This window comes from Coturnix japonica, chromosome 7, assembly GCF_054131305.1.
Source record: "Coturnix japonica strain WE chromosome 7, WE-NBRP24, whole genome shotgun sequence".
Lineage (NCBI taxonomy): Eukaryota > Metazoa > Chordata > Aves > Galliformes > Phasianidae > Coturnix > Coturnix japonica.
Genome location: NC_140669.1, coordinates 7,840,030 through 7,861,346, shown reverse-complemented (window position 1 = coordinate 7,861,346; position 21,317 = coordinate 7,840,030). Strand labels below are relative to the sequence as shown.

General features: G+C 33.3%; 1 protein-coding gene across 8 annotated transcripts in view; it reads right to left on the bottom strand.

Moving 5' to 3' along the window:
* KCNH7 (potassium voltage-gated channel subfamily H member 7) overlaps positions 1-21,317 on the bottom strand; it is a 182,343-nt gene that overhangs the window by 27,767 nt on the left and 133,259 nt on the right. For all 8 annotated transcript variants that reach the window (XM_085553004.1, XM_085553006.1, XM_085553005.1 and 5 more), the window contains 3 exons: positions 17,441-17,866; positions 11,297-11,696; positions 8,724-8,923 (listed from right to left, as the gene is read on the bottom strand). In XM_085553004.1, the coding sequence (XP_085409130.1) occupies positions 8,724-8,923; positions 11,297-11,696; positions 17,441-17,866 (1,026 nt within the window). The remainder of the gene's footprint in view (positions 1-8,723; positions 8,924-11,296; positions 11,697-17,440; positions 17,867-21,317) is intronic.

Genomic DNA, 21,317 nt, shown 5'->3' with positions numbered 1-21,317 from the left:
GAAATGATTCTGTGATTGCTAATGGAAATAAATGCTATGAAATAATATACAAAATGTTATAAGACACATATATACAAAACTTTTGTGACTCAGGGCATTATCACATGAAATTCACACATCCTCAAAAAAAGCCAACATTCAACAAGAAGCAAAAGAAAACGATGCACAAAAAGCATTTATGTTATCACTCTGTTTTCTCTGTCCCTTACACAACTAGAAATATAATCAGTTTGCAATTACTATGCTGATTTTAATGTGTTGTTATTGAAATAAAAATATTGTGAATTATAGCAATTTATTTACTGAATAATTCTGTCTGGCCAGCAAGACAATTGGGAAAAAGTTGCAGGTGTACATTTTGAAATTGTTCTTGAGTCACGTGAGTAAAAAGAGACCCATTTTGAATTACTGAATTCTTTTCTTACAACCCTTTTCTGAATATAATGCAGAAAAGCTTTGTTTATAAAGAATGCAAAATAAGAAACAATTTTTAAATTCAGAGATACTTACAGAAAAAAAGTATTTCAATTGTTAGAAACTCAGGAGTACAGCACAGGACAATCTGTATTCATTTTTTCATATCAGCTTCTACTTATTTCATTTATCAAGGGACTGTACTTTACCATTAAGCAAAACCTGTGCAGACCATGTGTGTTGATTTACATTTCTGAAGATACTTTGGGGATATCTTTAAAGAAAAAATTATTTTGATAATTTATACTTAGTATGAAACTGTTCTAAAATCATTGCATATTAATTAATAGTGCCTTATATACCCATAACACTGAAAAATAATACCCTATCTTCAATTAAACGTGATGAAAAAGTCCCTGCCCCATGGAGCTTACATTCTAAAACATCTGTTTACATCAGAGAAGAATCACATTTACTTTTAATATCAAAGCGTTCAAATGCCTGGAAGGTAGACAAGTGCACAAATAACAGTGATTTTCAGTGGAGTTTTGGAGATTACTAACACAACATTGGAAAATCAAGAAAGAAGCCAATTTGAAGATAAATTTCTAAAACGTTTCTCTATCCTACATTACAAAAGGAGCTTACCATATTGCTCACATTGTATGCAGTGAGGTATTTAATCCAAGTCCAGTAGATGCTACAATACAGAATAAGATGTTTCCAAACTAAATCTTACATTGTGCAGTATATGCAACATCTTGTCATACAGGCTCCGTGTACATTTCCAATATTCAGAGTTCAATTATTTCGACAAAATACTTCTTATTCACCAATTTTTGGCTGATGCTAAGAGGGTATTATATGATTCTCACCAATATCTTTGTGTAGAGGAGCGATTCAGTTGAAAATCCTGTTTTTACATCATGGGAAATCAACATCAATATATTACATGTATACATAGTGTCAATTCTAAATATTAGAAAATACATTCTTCAAAATTGTGAGATTATTTTAAACATGATAAAAATCTAAATACAGTATTTGCAGTATTTTATTTGTTGTGAGTTTTCTGAGTTTTGTAAACATTCTTGTCGTATTCCAATACATCAAGAAAATGTTAAAAAACACTTTTCTAAAAAATGAAAGACAGAAAAGTTTTGAAAACATATAAATGTGGGACTAGGTGATACAAAAATATGAGTTTGAAATTCTGAAAGTTGTAAAGCAAGGAACTGTTCCTTAAGTAGCATTATTCTCAGTGATAAATCCCAAGTTCATAAATTATTTTAATAGAAAATTATGCAAGATTATGTTTCCATTGCTCCATTCTTTCCTGCCATCTTTCTACTGTTACACTCACTATCTCCTGAATTCCATCATGCCCTGGTGAGGAAAATATTAGATTCTCATGGTTAGAATTAATGCTTAACTGAATATACACAGATCTTCAAAAGAAGAAAACTTAACAGAGCAGCAAATCATCTTTAACACCACCCCCAAAAGAAGGGAGGAGAATGAAAACAAGGAAAAAAGCAATCATGATGCTATGACCCCAGGCTCCAGTTGTTCCTTCTTGATAGTTGTCAAGTCCAAGTTCACTCATCTCTTCCTGTATGGATTGAAACTTATTCCATGTCAAATAACATTGTTTTATCTATTTTGCATGCTTGTGAAGGAGGAAAGTGTCATTGACAGGGAAATAAAATATTTTATATGCAATTTGGGGTTGAAATTTAGTGTTTATAATATGTCATTCATATTACCTTGAGGAATGTCATCTTTTAAAAGTGGGGAGGGAACCAGCATCAGCTAGTCTTTTTCAAGATGACAGTTAAATGTTACTCATACCAGTTTCAGACATATTTGTGACAACAGAATTGGTGACACCTACATGTCCTAACCTCAGACAAGTGGAAATGTTGGGATCAATTATACCTTTGTTATATTTGGGTAAAAGATAAAATTATTGACAAAAAGTTTTTCTCTACTCAGTTCTGAAACAGGTGTTGACATCTGTCCCACATTAAATATTTGGACAGCATCAAGGTAGAAGCAAATCAGAGCATTAGTTACGATACTCATCACTAAACACCAAAATATCATCAATATATTATGTGTATACATACTGACAACTCTAAATATTAGAAAAACATTGAAACATTCTTCAAAATATGAGATTATATTCAAAATGGTAAAAATCTAAATACAGTATTTGAAGTATTTTTATTTGCTGTATTTTCCGAGTCTTTAAATATGCTTAAGTCATACTCTAAGGTAACAAGAAAGAAGAAAAGATAGACTTTTCTAAAAGTTAAAAGGTAGAAAAATCTTGAAATTGTATAAATGCAGGACTAGGTGATACAAAAATATGAGTTTGAAATTTTGAAAGTCGTAAAGCTAGGAATTGCTCCTTAAGTAGCATTATTCTCAATGATAAATCCAAAATTCATAGAATATTTAAATAAAAATTTATAAGGTATGTAAGTATATAACAACAGAATTACAGAACGTTTGATTTTGGAGTAAATCTATGGAGACCAGGTAGTCCAACTTCCCTGCTGAAGCAGGGCTATCTCTGGCAGGTTAACCAGGACTGTGTCCAGACAGCTTCTGCATATACCTAAGGAGGGAGACTCTAAAACACCTTTTGGAGCACCTGCCAGTGCTCTGTCACCCTCACAATGAAATAAATTGCTTCCTGATGCTCAGACTAAAACTCTTGTGTCCTAGTTTGTGCCTAGTTCCTCTTGTCCTTGCACCACTGAGAGGAACCTGGCTCCAATTTCTTCTCATCCTCCCATTAGGTATTTACACAACCAAACCTCCCCTGAGCCTTCTCTTCTCTAGGCTGAGCAATGCCAGCTGTCTCAGTCTTTCCTAATATAGAATGGTCCAGTCCTGCAGTCCAATAGTCAAAGATATTCTTTGAATTCTGCATACTGTCTTCTGATATCATCCTTTTTCTCTGCTGAGATCTAGGTGGAATCAACTATTAAATGCCAGGCAGTGGGTGAAGAGAAAGAAAAAGAGTTGTTGCGGGTTTGTTTAGTGCCTGTTGAAATTCACTTTAGCTCAGCTTTTCTTGTCCTAGAATCAAAGCCAGATTTGTTTGTGAATGGGTAAGTATCCAGCAGACAGAGGAAAAGATAAAGGTAGGATCTCAAGTTCAGTTGACAACTTAAACTGGAATAAACTGAATTATGAATAGTGCAGAATTTAATTCTGTCACAAAGGCCAGACTTTAAAATTTTTAATAACAGCTCCATTATTAGAAAGAATTTAGAATTTACTATTTATGTGATAGCTAATTAACAAAATTAACTATTTTCAGAGGACTGAAATATTTCCAAGGGCTTTCCACCACTTAGAAGAGAATAACTAAGGTCTCCCACATGGAGTAAGAACCATTTCTGACACTTCTTATACTTTGAACTAGAAAATGTTGCAATTGGATTTTTTATTTTATTTTATTTTATTTTATTTTATTGGTGGTATGGAGAAGGTCTTTAGAGCAACTGAGAGAAAAAAGAAACATTTGTAATGATGAACTAATTAACCTTTCAGTGAGGTTTGATGTTGGACAACCTTACCAAGAACTAGGATCTTCTGCTTTCAGTCATTGTAATGAAGCAGATCCATGTGACAATTTTATGTTGAAGTTACTGGTGTTGCAATGGATCATTCTTCATCTACAGTCTCATAAAGATTTTCATAATAGATCTGAAAGGTGATCTCTAAAATGTTACATGGCTGGGTGAAGAGGACAGAAAATGATTTCAGCTTCTTCAATAGCTGACTCTTTTTATCAAATGAAATATATAAGGTCTGTAGAAGATGGAAGTTGATCAGATCTATTTCCAAAGATACAGTTATAGTTGGAAAATTGTTAATTCTTCTTGTTTGAGACCTTAGACCATAAAATACTATCCAGTGAGAATCTGATGAATGATTGACATTTTTGAAACTTATTTTCTATATGAAGTGTTCTCAAAGTTTGATTAAATATAAGCATTTATGATTTTGGGTTTGTTTTTGTTTTTTAAGTAGTCTTGCAATAGAAAATGAAGGAACAGTTTTACAGCTGTAACTGAGGTACTTTCTTTGATAGGCTTATATGTCTTATGATTTCCATTATGACACATAGGCAAATAACAGTACCACTTTTCACTGTGATTACATATTCTCTCTGTGTAACCAATTACAACTGGGTTGGTTTTTTTTGGAAGGAACTTCTTGCTGTTTTAAAAATTTTAATCTTCTCTCCTATCTGTCCGTTTGAAACATACTGCTGGCAGTAGTTGTATTGGTAGACTTGGTTTTGTTACAAAAAGTGATCACAGGAGGAAAAGCTCACGGCAACAGTAACAACAGTAGTGGTGTCATCCAGGGCACAATATCTGATCTCTTAAAAAGAAGCTTTGCTAACAGAATTACAAACCTGCCTTTATTTGATGCTAGCATTGTTGGTTGTAAATTTTTAAAATAGGTTTGTTCTCTACTGAACTCGTGTGTTTGCTGAAGCCAAGGCTAATTGCAAGTGTAAAACAAACTGTTTGTCACAATGCTTTCCAGAGAAGTTTCCATAAATTTAGACATGAAAAATGCTGACTTGCTCTCTCCTTTCATAGTACCAAAGCCCAAAATAAAGATGTAGTTGTTTGGCATTCAAAATTTTAATTAACTTACATTTGGTTAAACACTTCCTGTACTTGTCCCAGTTATTTGCTTCTTTGAACTCTTTTTGTAGAGATAAAATAAACCAATAAAGCTATTCTGATGCACAGAAGATCCATGGAAAGAAAGGTGGAGTTTATAAAAATTGCATGCATAACTTAAAAAAGGATCTCAAACACTATATATGTTATCTTTCTACAGTAAGCATCACAGGCATGCTATTATCAGTGCTGGACTGATAACACTGGAATGAAGTGGGCAATAGAAGGCAAAGAGAGTCTAGGAAAAACAGAACAGGATAGTCTAAAGAAATGAAAGCAATATCTTGAAATCTTTGGGACTGGTGAGATCTTTCATGAAAGAATACATACACTGTAAATAACTTTCTTGGAATTTAACTTTGCCAGTGTATACCACAATGTTATGATTTAAATTATGCTTATTCCATAGACTAGAGATTTTTATCCAGATTAAAATAAATCCCAAATCCTGTTTATCCAGTCCATGCATAATTATGTGGAACTGTTTTTGTAAAAACACATTATGCAATGAAACATAATAAAAGAGATGTAGAATGAAGTGGAAGGAAACAAATGTACAAATAAAGAATGTTCTTGGGATATTTCAACAGCAAAATTTTAAAGCTACTTTTCAGTTCAGTCACTTCAAATGAGCAAAATATCATCTTCTCATATTCAGTGTAAAGTGTAAGACTTTGTTTGAGAAAGCAAGTTAATTTGGTCTTAACACAGTATTATTGCTTAGTTTAAAAGTTTGTTGTTTTTTTTCCCCACATTTCCTGACTTCTTAATTATATCATTGATGATAATTAAAAGCATCTTTTGAAATATATTTTCTCATATTATTTATATATATGTATGTGTATGTGTATACATTGCCTGTACATATATATATATAATGCAAACTATTCATGCATTTCATATTTCAAAGAAGAAAGATGATTGAGATTTCTAATTTTATTCAGTTTTCAGTAATGAAATGAAAAAGAAAGATTGGATCAAATTCTGCCTTCAGATTTTTGCAACAAACTCCCAGTAAATATGAACAGGAGTCAAACACATTTGTCTGAGGACAGTATTAGCCTTTTGGTGTGTAAATGCAAATATTTCATGCAAAATTAATTTCTCAATACCACATGCAAGTCCATTCTTATGCACATGGCTTATAGCCAAAAAAACTTCATTGATGCTTGCGCTAACATGCATATATGGTTGGAACTAAGAGCATTCACACAAAGGAAAATGCAGAATGATCAGCATGGCAACTGTCAGAGTGACATTCCTACAGAGCAACTATCTAATGCAAACCAATATGCACATGACCTTTTTGGGCAGAAAAGCATGATTTGAGTTGTGGGGTAAAACAGTGATTAGTAGATGTGGTTAGATCAGCATTTCTTAATGTCTAATTTTTAGTAGCCATTTTGCCCCACATCTGATTCTACTTTGATTATTTTCCTTCGCTATCTACCCCTTCATCATGCAAAAAATAAAAAATAAAAATAAAAATTACAATTAAAATTAGAAAGCACTGAACAAGCTCTAAACCCAACAGATAACATGGATATTCTCCACACTTTATATTTGAATTAAATTTGACATAAATACCTCCTGCTCTTACCAGTGGGTGGTGTTATTCCATGTATTTAGGTATGAAGCAGACAGGAAAGAGATAAATCTTTCATAAGTACAATATAAATCAGACAGTTCTCACATTATCCTTGCACTAAGTTTAGCATATTCAAACTCACATTTTAAGAAAATTAAGTGATTACAATAAAACTTGAGGGATCGAACTGTGAACTGAAAAAGAGATATAACAAAACAAGATAAACTAATCTTGATTTTTTTCTTCATGTTTTATTTAAGACAAAGCCTTCTTATTGCCTCATAATCACACTGCATAATACGAGCTGTTAAATCCATTTAGTTACTATTTCGTGTTAATGACAAATCCAAGATTAGTTCCAATACACCAGTTCCTAAATTATGAAAAGAAACTGTTTCATGTAAAACAGGTGTTCTTTGTACAACCATTAGTGGTAATAAATTAATTAAGACATACATGATTTTGTAATATCTTCAGAAATAATTCAGTGAATTACTTTAGGCTTTGGCTGCAGCCACCCACAGATTAAGGGCCTTATCCTGCAGAGTGCTGAGTATCCCACACTCCCATTGCCATCACAGGGAATTAGGGCCATTCAGTGCCATGTAGGATGAAGCTACTGATGCTGCCTTCCACTGCAATAGTCCCCAGCTGAGGTTTGTACACATATCCTTGTACTGTACTGGGTATAATATCCCTCTGTGGAGGAACAATTCTGGAAGTGGAAGGTGAAGCCTTATATATGTAAGCTGTTGTCTTACTTTTGAGATCTGCTTTACTTAATGGTAACCATAACATTGGGCTGTCAATGATTCAACTTTATAAAAGCTTTTAATTGAGACTGTTCCTGCTTACAGAGTACAAGTGTAATATTGACAGTCCTACTCACAAACGTACCTATAGGTGTCACATGGGAGCTGTTTGATTTTATGCACAAATTTTGGAAGTCGAATTCTAGTTAATTTGTTATCAGAATTTATAAAGTTTTCTTGTTCTTGCCAACTTTTTGGATAGCTCTGCAAAGTGTTTAATCTGTAACTTAGAATTCCTCTGGAAAGTATCCCTCCAGAGTCACAGATTTACTGAGCATTAAGATGCTCAGTCCTTTCAGTGTCTTCAAACCAAAGTCAACTTTTCCAAAAAACAAAACAAAAAAAACCCAAGCAAAATAACAAAATAAATAAATAGACCAAAAACCAGCAGCTGTCTTCATAAAAGAAGCTATAAATATAGATGCTTACTTTGCTCATTACAAAAATGTTACTGTTTTTTAGCTGACCACATAATACCTTTTCATATAAAGAATGTTTACAGTTTTGTTTTATTTTAAAACAATACCTAAAATCAAACCTCAAGAACAGTTACCTTGCCAGTACCTAGAACTGACACTCTGGGCTGATGAATCTTCAGTAGTATTGTGTGGAGTTTTTGTACAGAATTAGGTGGTTGTGAATGCAAGAAAGCTATTTGGACTATCATATGATTAGAGTATTTCCCTCTGAAAAGAGCACTTGATCTACCTGCCTACTCCTCTCTTCCACCCACCAACAATCTACCGGATCTAAACTGCATGATAGGTAGGGTTTTGAAAAAGAGTTGGTGGCTGCAGGCTTTATACAAGAGTCATTCGGTAGATACCAACAGAAGTATCCTTTGATACACGAAGCGGAATATCATCAAAGAACAAATTTCTGCAACAGTTACATCTGAAACAAGCCCACCCACGGTATTTCTTGTCTTAAGCTTCTAATATTTATCTGCAATTTTCAAGCTTCTCTATGCACAATGAAAGTTCAGATTTCTGCTACAGCGTATAATGGTCTAGGCACCTAAATGTTTTGATGTCAAATTTGATATAGTTTGATTTTCAATAATTGCTATATATTCACTGTCTTAAACTTATAGTGATAAATCTTGTGAATAATGAAGACTCAATCATTTTCTAAATTGACATTCATTTTTCTATTCCACAGAATCCTTGCCTGAAAAACAATAGAACATACCATGTTCATGTCAATGCCATTGGTGTATGTCCATGCATGCTGGAAGTATTCCTCAAGTCGCTGCCGCAGAGGATTAGGGATTTGATGAAAGCGTATAAACTCCTTTACTCGCAACATCTGCATGTGATATCGTGCAGTTCCTGAATAGAGTCTTTGGATTATTGCAGATACGTTTCCAAAAATACTCGCATACATTAATGCTAGATTAAAAAGAAACAAAATGTGCTTAAGTCCTATCATTCAGTTTTTGCAACAGTTCTTATAGTGTATTTTTTACACAGAACAGCTCAGGTGAGACTTGATGTGGATTTGAAGTACTTGAACCTTTTTATTTATTTGATTATAGCAGTACTGACTCTGCAGAAGAAGGTCAAATATGGAATGGTAAACGAGTTGGAAACATTTATCTTTAAAGATCTGTAGCCCTGAACTTGCAATTTAGGTTCATCAAATTTTACACACTCTGGAAGAACTAAGCATTAGGAACTGAAATTAAGTACGAAGAACAAAAGGCAAAAGTAAGATGCTAGACATAAATTTATAGTTCAGGTTTTAAATCAACAAATAAGATAAGACTATGGCTATCTGAACAATGATGGTCTAAATCAACTGGAAATTCAGTTCTTTATATAGGATTCACTTACAGGCACTCATATACTGATATACAACACTAGGATAATAGTTTTTATTACAGATTTTGAGTAGTAGCAACTTTTAACCTGAGTGCAACTGATTAGATGAAAGGACGTAGTTTCAGATGATTGAAATGATTATTCTCAATTTAAAATGACTGAGGCTGGAATGTACTATTGCACCCAGTGATGCATTAAAAATATACCTGAGTTCAAGTAAACTGTACCAAGACATTTAGAGTTTTTCTGGACATGTAAAGTAAGGATTTCAATTTTAATAATTGAAGATGTGCTTCAATTAATTTGTATCCTTTTTTTTTTCTTTTTTTTTTTTTTCTTAGAAGACCCTACTATTTCTTATATGTACAGAAAAATAATTCAGTGAATTATCTTCCTTTAATGCTTTATATTCAACTATTAAACTCCAGTGAAAAACACAAAGGTCCTGAATAAATCCAGTTCACTTATTTATAAACCATGAAAAATGAAGTCCTGGCATTCTAAAAAGTATGCTTATTCCTTTAAAAATATGACTACATTAGTTCTGAGTATCTTCCATCCAAAATCTGGAGAGAAAATGTCTCTCTACCTCCAATGTGGTGTTAGAAAGCAACATTCCTACATTCTCATGATATGTACTGAGTGACTTGATAAATCAAGTGCATGCTCTCAGAGTTCAGGTTCTACATTTAAGCGCAATACATTGTCATACACATTCATCCTTTTCCATGAACTCATTAATATATGCTAATATCAACCCTCTGCACAGGTGCAATTGCTTCTATGGTGGTCATATGAGCACCTGTTTTCTCTCCTTTATTCTTCCTTCAATTTCATCATGATATCCTTTGACTGACCTACAGCTGTTTTTCCCCAATTTGGCAAATTTATATTGCTTGTTATGCCATAATGAGCAACTTTCTATCATATTATACAATAACTGAAAAACAATCTATATGAAACCTAACAAAAAGTCCTTGCACCTGGTGGATGCAAAGATAAGAGTAGACTATTGTGACTTCGGTGTTTCTGTGAAGCAGTATTGCTCAGAAAAAGAAAACTGTTCACACACCAAGCAAAGCTAAAGCGGAAAGTTTTAGAACTAGCATACATTAATTTATTTTGTTACACTAATACATTGGTCCATAAGCTAATATATTGATCCCTATAGCTAAACCAGCCTATATCAGTGATTATTTTTAGAAAGCCTTACAATTGTACACATTACCTATAAGTAATACGATGTTAAGAAGTATGAAATTATTAAACAGATTAACTAGCACAGAGTCAAAAAGAAGACTGTAGTGGAATATAGGAATTACCATGTCTTAGATCAATCTGCAGATTCTTTATCATCAGATGCTTTTTCTGAAGTACCACATGAAAAAAGAATAACTTGTGTAATTTGGCTAGTCTCATTCACTGACCTTCAATCCAATCAACAAAATAGATTAACTGACCATTTGGTAATCTGGACATCAGAAACACAGAATGCTCAGTATAGATAGCCTGTAATGCTTACACTGCTTATTACACTGATTTAGCCAGTGTTCTAAGCAAGAGCAGTTACATGGGATTTTCACTGGATGTACTACATATTCTTGGAAATATCATGCCAGTATACTAAAGCTAAAAATAAGTTTTATATGTTTCTAGGAGAAAGAATATTTAAAAATACTTAGGTACTTGTAGACCTTAAAAAACTGTTGGTTTTGTCTAATATCCATTTTAATTTGGTCCAACATCATCTAAGAAACATAGATACCTCAGAATTCCTTAAACTTTGTTGTGACAACACATTTTCACATAAAACCTTTGATTTCTTTATGAATTTGCCCTTCTAGCTGCATTAGTATAATCCTATTAGCTCAGATTTTAAGTCATTTATTCAAACACCAAGGGGAAAAATTATCCAAAAAATAATAAGATAAAACTACTTACAGCCAATCAACATGACACAGATGGAAAAGATTTTCTCTGAGTTGGTGTTTGGAGAAACATTTCCAAATCCTACACTTGTGAGACTGCTGAATGTAAAATAAAGTGCTGTAACGTATTTGTCCTTGATGGATGGTCCAGAACTTGCATCACTCTTATTGTAGTGTTTTCCTAATTGCTCTCCTAAAGAATCCAGCCAGCCAATCTTATGAGCCAAGTAAGGTCTTTCTACATTTCCAATGGCATACCAAATACAAGCAAGCCAGTGTGCAATTAGTGCAAAAATGCACATAAGGAGCATCAGAACTGCAGCACCATATTCTGAATATCTGTCCAATTTCCGTGCTACCCTCACCAAACGCAGCAGTCTAGCTGTCTTCAGAAGACCTATTAGTGTTGTTGTCTGTAAAAATAAAAGATAAACAGAAAATGATTTTTTTTTCTTAGCAAATTTGCTCTCAATTAGTCAGCATGAATAAACCAGAAGAAATTCCATCATTTTTGGGAAGTAAGTAGCAGAGTAACCATTTCAGATTTAAACTATCAAATTTATTACAAAATCAGTGAAGAAAACAATAAGCAGTGCATATTTTAAATAAAGATATATTGACCATTGTCATTATCTGCTGAGTACACTTTCATTTCAAATATTATTCTTCATCTGCTATGTGTGATAATGAGAGATGCCAAAAATGAAGAAACTGGCAGCTGAATTAAAATCCATTGATTGATTAAAAAGGAAGTAGAAATCATCTCTTGACACCATAACCTTTCTTCTAGATATTTTCTTATCAAGTATGCACCTTGAAAACTATTTTGGCTGCTGGGACATATGAAAACTTTTAACTATGTTTCTGAGTAAATAAGCAAGAGCATAATGTACAGCTGGGTAACAAATTGGGGAGAATTTCTATTAAAAAGGCTGTTTCATTGATTGTAACCTCAATAGTCTGAGAAACCATGTATCCTTCCAAAAAGCTACAAAGTTAAGCTTCAGTGTGCAAATACTGCCGTTAGGGAAAATTTTTTGGTAGTTAGATCAGGCTTTACTAATTGTAATTCCTTAATGATGAGAGTAAACTTTAGAAAAGCTAGCATTTGTTCTAGGGGAGTAGTTGAAACCATTTTATTACTGATATAGTCATATCTTGACAACTATGTAAGATGCAACATTTTCTTACACTGCATTTTAAAAATATGTCTAAGTAGACTGTGAATCCCAAATTTGTCAACAGTTTTCCACACTATCCTTAAGACAAGGCTTGCTAATATTATGCATCCTCAGTGTCAAACTCATGCTTAGATACTGCATCCATGTGAGCTCTGAGATAATAATTATAATACAATGTAAGTGAACTCCAGTTATTCAGGGTGAAATCAGCAGACTGAAGCTAGATATGTTTTAAACAATCAAGAAATTCACTGTAAGTATGTATTTTCTTTAACACAATGGAGAGGTACTGACTCTAGAAGTAGAGCTGGCAGTAGAGGTAGAAAGCATGAATTCTTTCCTTAGTCTCCTCTAGGTTAAACAAACAAGTGACCTCAGTAGTTCCTGATGTCTTCTCCTTTAGACCTTTCAACATTTCTGTAGCTCTCTTTTGGACATTCTCTAATAACCTTGTTAGTTTTATAACCTTATGTCGTGGTACCCTAACCTGTCCACAGTACTTGAGGTGAGGCCACATCAGTGCAGAGTAGAGTGGAACAATTCCTTCTCTTGCCTGGCTGCAGTGCTGGGCCAGATGCAGCCCAGGTTATGGCTGGCCCTTTTGGCTGCCAGGGCACCCTTCTGACTAAATTCCACTTGCCACCAACCAGAACCCCAGATCCTTTTCTGTGGAGCTTCTCTCCAGGATCTCATCCTGGGTATGTCCTTCTGTCTATAGATAAAGTGTCCATTCGACATAAGTAATATATACATGTAATATATACATGTATATATTACATATACATACATATTATCCCATCCCAGGTGCCAAGGTATCTTTAATTATTTTGGAATAATTATTCAGTTCTTCCTTGAGAAAGGTGAAAATTTGCCAATTATCTGCCTCCTGGACAAATATTTTCTGGGTAAGAAAAGCTGAACTTATCTTACCAAGTGTTTACAAATTACAATAGGGTACTCTGATTAGTCTGATTATTCTTCTTATTTAACAGTGAGATTTGTTTACACTAACAATGTCTTGGGTCCCGATGATGAATGAATCATGGCAGCAAGTTACTTTGATGGACAGCAATTGATGACAGCACAATTGAAGAAAAGAGCACAAAAGAAGAAGGCATCTCTGCAGAGGTCAGAAGTTATTATTATATCAGTCTGGAAGAGAGAGCTGGTATTTATGACCTAATTTATTATCTGCATAAGTAGTATTCTATCTGTGCAAAAAGCCCTTATGACTCATGACCTTCTCATTGATGGCCAAATCCTTAGTTTTACTCTACATTTGGGTGTACACTAATATGTATGAAAAACTCAAATGTCTCTTCCAGTGTACATTAAGGTGCATTTCCTTACACAGTGTTTTGTTGGCCAGGATTCTTTCCAGCTTTCTGGTATTGTAAGTTCCTCGGTTTCTCAGCAATTTTTTTTTATATATCTTTCTTTTGTAAAATAATCAACATCCATCCCCCTTTCTTGAAGCCTCCAATTAAATCTATGAGGCATGAGTACTATAACATTAAGCACAGCTATATTTCTTCTTTCTGGGATAAATCTTTATCACATGCCAGAATTTAGTCTTCTGAAGCTGATGTTAGAGACTACTGATCAGTAGTGCTGCAGTCAGGACAATCAGGTTCAATCTCTTATTTTATAATTGTGTAAATCTTCTTTTAAGTTTACTTTAACAGATGAAGTAAAGATGTATCAAAACTATATCAAAAAAGAACAAGAGTGCTTTGAATGTATGTCTCCGCTTTACCCAAAAACCTCCTGTTTTTGTTTTTTTTTTTTTAATTATTTATTGCTACCAATAGAAGGTATATTCACTCTTACATTTTGTGTGTATGCTGTATATAGATTTTTTTTTCTTTCTTAATGCACCATTTTTTTATGTTAGTGTTTTTTTTTTAATACTTTGTAAATTAGTTTTTGTAAAATCAAGTTTTGTAAAATAGCTTTTATCATTATTTGTAGAAACAGAAAAAAAAGGTGGTTTTCTGCATATTTCAGCTAAGTATTCTGTCTGGTCTCATAATAAAACTAAAAATATAAGAATTTTCTTGCTAAAACCATTGCCAGCACTTGCTGATATGTTTTACTGCTGTAGGTTCAAGACACTGATTAAAAATAATTTCAAAAGACTAGAAACCAAGAAGTCTATTTACCCATTTTTTTTTTTTCTCTTCTCTAGTTTTGGAAATATCACTTAGTGTTTAAAGCACATATATACACAAAGGCAAACATTTACGACCAGGCATAATCATTTCAAGAGTCTTTTTAAAAAGAAAAAAAATTGTTTAAAGTTATATTAGATCCTAAATTCAAAAACTGGAAAGTAAACTGTCTTACTCTATTGTTTTCTCATGGCTGACAAAGTATAGCTCAAATGGAAGCATTCAGATAATGCTGCATGTGCTATTTGGATTACTGTCTCCTGCCCTTTCTAGACTCAGTTTGATATAAAGGTGTTTCAAAGCTGGGTGAGCACAGACAGAGCTCTCTTAGGAGCTTATGTTGTTTAATAAGGAGAGAGTTCAATACAATTGTTCATAGGGGATCTTTTTTGAAGAATGTCAGGTAACAAAAAAGAGCTTTTTCATAGAAGAGATAACCCTCATGTCTGAAAAAAAATAAATAAATAAAATAAAATAAAATAAAATAAAAATCTATTAAATGGAAAATGCTTCATTCTAACAGTTTTACATTTTCTTCATCTCTCTAAACTATCCAAAGGGATTACTGTGGAAATGTTACAGTTAGCAACATAGGATGCAGAACTGCAGTAAGTAGCAGCTTAGAGAAAGTGATTGACATGTTCAATACCATGAATGAAAGAGAGAAGTCATTATGGCATGATTAACTGTTCATAATATCTATATTACTGATTACGTAAACAGACTTTTTCCTAATAACTGTTCAATTACTTATTACTTACAACTGTAATATGCAAAAACTCATTACATGGTCCAATAATTTATGTTCTGGATTCCATGTTTTGATGTTTGTGTACTGACTTGCAGGAATGCACTTGTTATTAATATTTGCTTTTATCTTATGTTAAAAACTGTCTCGTTAAACTTCATCACTTAGCACTTTGTTGTTAAAGATACGTAGCAAGGGAGGTGTGGAGAATGATGCTCAGGGTAAAATTCAGCGAGCACTGCTTCACTGAGCTTTGGAATTTGTCCCCATTGTATTTCATGTTGTTCCAAACTTCTCTTCACTAAACATAATTTTTGGAAGCAATGAGTGCTCAGTGATCAGAAGGAGAAGACTGTTCTTGAGAGTAATTATATGGTCCAAGTGATGCCATTGCAAAATATTTGTCTTTCATGTATCTGTGTCATCCAAAGTACAGATAAAAAAATAATCTTGCAAGGCTGAGATTTACCACACATACAAAAGAAAAAGGTGAGAAAAGTTTCTCTTGAATCTTTGAGCTTTCTAGTCACAGCCCGTACAGAAGAGTTCTCTGCATTCTATTACACTACATGTGTCTCCAGATTAGTCATCTACCTTGAATGTGTATGCTCATGTTTAAATCAGTATGAATATCACTATCGAGTGGACTGTTATTGATTTCCATGTCTGCTGAATTATTTTATTGAGAAGTACAAGGAAACTTTCATTTTATAAATTTTGAGAAAATGAAGAAAAGCACAACTAATATTCATCCTACTTTTGATTTATTTATTTTTTTTTAAGACTTAAAGATCTCACAAGACTCTCAAGGTGCTTCTAGGTATGCATCAGTTCTTTTGTATTGACTCTTAAATACATAGGTTCAAATGTCATTTGTGAGGATAGACAGTGTATGTCCAGAATTCAGTTTAGAATTCTGAGGCAGATATAAAACTATTTATTGTTTGATAAACAACTTTAATAAAAATGAATTAATTTTAAAATGAAAAAGTTTTTGACTTATCTATATCATGACATAGAGGAATGAAATCAAGTTTCATGCTTTTATTTTGCTGATTAATTCAGTGTTTTTCCTTTCTTCTCTTCAGTTAATGAAATGTATAAATACTTGATAAACCTTTTTCTCCCTTATATCAGTATGTGCAAAACTGTATTTTTAAGAAATGGATGTCCACTCTTTGAAAAGAGACAGAATCATATTTTGCTGGGTTTCCTGTTTTTGTTTTTGTTTTTTTTCCTTTATTCCATACATCACAGAATAAAATGAACACAACTCTCTACCTGTCACTTCAGTTTTCATCAAAACATATTACATATTACATATTACAACTGTAGACCTTCTTAAATAAAAAATTCTTTGGAAGATGGCAGAATTGGGTCAGGCTACCAGGATACAACATATGTCTTATATGCACCTTTGTGTAATTTTCCGAAGCATATATTGAGCATTTTGTTGACCCATTCTACAGATAGAATGAAGTCAGCCACATGAACTGTCAATCTGGCGTTTCACCCCAAATCTTCTTTTGGTTGTCCACGTTCTTAATAAAATAGACAACAGCCAGATCTTTTGGTTAATTGCTATTGAATAACATAGTTTACATTTTGCCTAATCTGTTTTACACAAACTTGATATCTGATCTAAAGATTTTGAATATAAATAAGTTATTTTACTGTGCTCATTCCAACCCAACATTTAGAATCTTTACGAGCAGCTTTCACAGAAATTCTACAATAAAAGCATTAGAACAATTACTTCATACATTATATTTATTTCAGTATTTGCAGTGATAATACCAAATATGTTTTAATAGAAAAACATTAGTTGAATTATCCAACTTTTTTCCTGTGAATGAAATACACTGACAGGACAACATTCCTTGACACAGTCAATATTCTGCATTGCTATAGTAAGAAGAATCTAATTTTATCTTTAATTTAAAAGATGGAACTACTAAAAACCTTATTATTTAACTAGTTATATATATATGGATATACAGATTATTGTAGTAATATAAAAACTTCAGATTTAAGAGTTCTCATTAATTTCAGCTTACCTCTTCAGAGCCAGAGCCAAAAATCAGCAGGTCAAAAGGTATTGCAGCAACCATGTCAATTAGGAACCAGCCTTTGAAGTAGTGAATTGCTATTTTTGCAGGGTCACTTACCACTTCTTCATTCTGGTTTACATATGTTGTTCTGAAGTTTATTAGAATGTCAATGATAAACATAATATCCACAATTAAGTCTACAACATTCAGTGGGCTGCAAGAATATCCACACTCTCTTCTCTTCCGTTCCTCGCTATCATTCAGAAGGAAGGCAGCAGAATAAGGGGTGAATATGGCGGTGTATATTACCAGCAACAAAATAAGCCAGTCCCAGACAGCTTTAAAAGGACTATAGTGCAATATAGTAAACTTGTTGATGCGAGGTGTTTGGAGTTTATATTCTGGTAGAACATCAGCCCCTAAGGATAGAACCTAGAATAAGAAATATACCATGTCAATAATTCATGACATTTGCCACACCCAATAAATTTATTGACAATTTTACACAGTAGGTTGGCTCTTGCTCCCTGAGTTACCCTCTAAGTGCCATACCTGGGCCATAAAATCTAAAATCTGCATAATTAAATATGCCATCAAATTTCTTTCTCCACAGTGTCACCCTGCTCATGTCCCGTAACACACTTTTCTTCCTGTGGTGTAGCGTTTTTCTCCCAAAGCAAGCTTATTATTGTTGGCTTAAATTCTCTCCAAAAGACTTTACACTCATTACAGAATTATTAGGTGAACAGAAATCGAACAGTTAGATGAAGATCTGTGAGTGTCCTTGACAGCTAACTCCATTTTCACACATGGACAATTCTTAGTCAGGCTGTAGTTACAGCACAGCTAAAAGTGTGACAAAGGGGTTTCACAGAAGTATTGCCTTTTGCTTCACTTTAACTTTCATTATAATTGTCTAAAGCTTTTTATCATCTCCTTTCAAGTGTGAACTTGTTATTTGTTGGTGTTTCTAAGTTTGATTGCAATTTTATTTTGAAGACATTATGTTTATATGGATCGCTTGATTTACTGGCTCTTGAAGTTGAAATGTTTGCTTTGTTGGAGAGAACAAGCTCAGAGTGGGCAAAAGATAAAACAAATTTTCTTTGCCTGCTACTCCAGTCTGACTGAACTTTGACATGAAGGAATAATAGTAATAGTCTCGTGCGGGTTGGAATAAAACCATTAAGGATAAGAATGTAAGATTTCTTGTTATTTTTTTCCTCTACTCAATGCATGGCCTACTTATACAGACTGTCAGCAATGATGCTAATTATTGCTTTCTGTGCTGAAAGTACTGTCCAAATCCTATGGGACTTAAATCACCACTTAATTTTACACAGACCAATGAGCAAACTTTAGACAGTGACAACCTTCAGTTACTATGCATATGAGTAAGTGATAATTCAAGGCATATTCAAGAAAGTATATGCCCATTTTTCACCAGTTACTTCTACTTATTTCTTCTCCCCAAGCTAATTAAAAACAATGTTGATTAGAAAATCAGACCTTTCAAAAGTAGCTATAATGAATAAACATGCTGAAATGAAATTATGACTGGAAGGAGAAATACAATGTCAGCAATGTTTTATGCTTTTGTTTAGCAGTAAGTAGTTTGGGATTAGAGACTTCAGTTTGCACAAGACTGATGAATTTCATGCTCCTTTGAACATAATCTTGTAAAATTATAAGGGTCAACACACTTCTTTCTATTTAGTTTTCCAATAGCAGGTGTTTTATAAACCTTAGATCCCATCCATAGAAAAGTGGCACTTATTCAATGAAGTTCTATCCTGAAAATGTTGTGAGAACACCAGGCTTAATAACCACTCTTCCCCTCTTAGCTGTAAAGAAACGATTAAGCCATTCAAAAGATTGTATGATACCTTCCAGCAGCCATTAAGTACCGTGTTAAGGTGATGGTAGAGATTATTCATCTATTTTTTCTCCTGTAACTAGGACTTGCACTCAAGTAGTGGATAGCTTTTTGTTTGTTTTTTTCACACTGTCAGTAACTGCTTTGTGCAGGGTAGTCTTGTTATGGGCTCTACAGTATCATGTGAAGCAAGAATATTTCACACTTCTCATGGAAACACTAAGATTTTTCTCTTTTCAGTTTCCTTAGTAGAAGAGAATGTGCAGATAAAACATTAGGCAAAATATTAAATGATGTGAGAATTATAGCCTAGTGTCTGCTGCTGACTTTCTGAGTGATGTTGGCAAGCTGACATTTAGCCTCTCTGGCTTCTGATAGTGGAGAGAATATTTACCTACACAACTGAAAACATCTTGCAAGAGATAATCAGCATAAATCATTTACAGAAGCTATTATGTAGTGACAATGATTTATTATTCTTCTAATTCTTCTAAAGTTAGTTTATTCTTTTTATTTTTCAGATTAATTTGCACAAATATCTGTTCTTTCCTCTTTTTAATTTTGATATTACAACTTACGGGGATATTGTTCAGTTTATTTCCTGTATGAAACATTTTGGTTTTATAATCTATTATGCAAACAGCACAGTTTCAAGAGACTCTGAGAGTCCAATGTTGCTCTGTACTACACATAAGAGAACTGTCTTCTGAGACATTTTCAATCTGAATTTATTAGAGAATGCAAATGATGACAGCAAAAACCAAAGAATAAAGGCACATAATACAAATTTAATATATCATAACAGAAGTAATAAATAATAAGCCATCTGTTATGAATTGTTAAAGAAATGCTTCTGTCAAGCCTCTCTGCAGAATTGCAGTGTGGTTTCCTAGGTATCAATGCACCACCTGTGAGGAAATGTAATGAAGCAACTGTAGAACTATATAAAGCCCATGAATGTGGAAACCAGGAAGTATGCCTGATGCTTTCAATAAGAACTGACATGGGCATAACATAACTGCATAGGCCAGAAGTTATATGAGTTTTATTCAGAAAGCACTGGACCTTTACCACTTTTGTTAAGAAATAACAGTATTTTTGTGCTGTGCATTTCCAAACTGACAGCAGATTCATGGTTGCAGCTCAAATAATACAGAGCACATCTGCAGTCTAGGTAAAACCTCTCATAACAGACAGAACTAGTACACATCTGGAAAATATGATCAGAGGGAGCAATGTTTCCAGGTAACAAAATAAAAGATATACAGGGAAAAACAAACAAACAAGAAAATTGCAGTTGTAAAATAGAGGTATACAAAGGTATTCGTGGAAGGGTGATGAGCACAAAGCTTAGTATATCAGCTTTTCAGAAAGATACTTTCCTATTTCTAATGACAAATTATGTCTCATATGAACTGCTAAATATACATATTTAACATTATGTAGATCTATTCAGTACTAGATACTGTTCTGCCACGATTACTTTGGCCACAGATAAAGTGAAACTTGTACTAACAAGGTTATCTTTCATATAGCACCTCTCATTTTAACAAACTTCATAGTCCTACATTGAAGCTACTTGAAGATTTTAATTTTAATATAATATTTAAAATTTATCCCACTGATAAAATGCATGAAACTATGGAAGATGCTACCAGTCCATGCACTGAAATAAAATGTTAAAATATTCCTATTCCTATTCCTAGGAAACACTAAATGAATAAAATGAAAATATATATGTATTTTGCCAGTATCTCACTAAACTCAGTCCAATATGAAGCACACAACTCTAACCAAAGAATGGACAATGTTTCTGCATCCTTAAATAAAGGAATCTGTAGCAAATCTATCAATCTGTTCAGGTCTTGTACGCTGAGAGACTTGAATATCATTATTATAAATTAAAATTGCAGACACTTTAAAATTCCCCATTGTAAAAAGCATAGGCAAGATATAAGATATCTTATATCTTGGTATAGCCAACATACAAAATTTACATGAAAATGT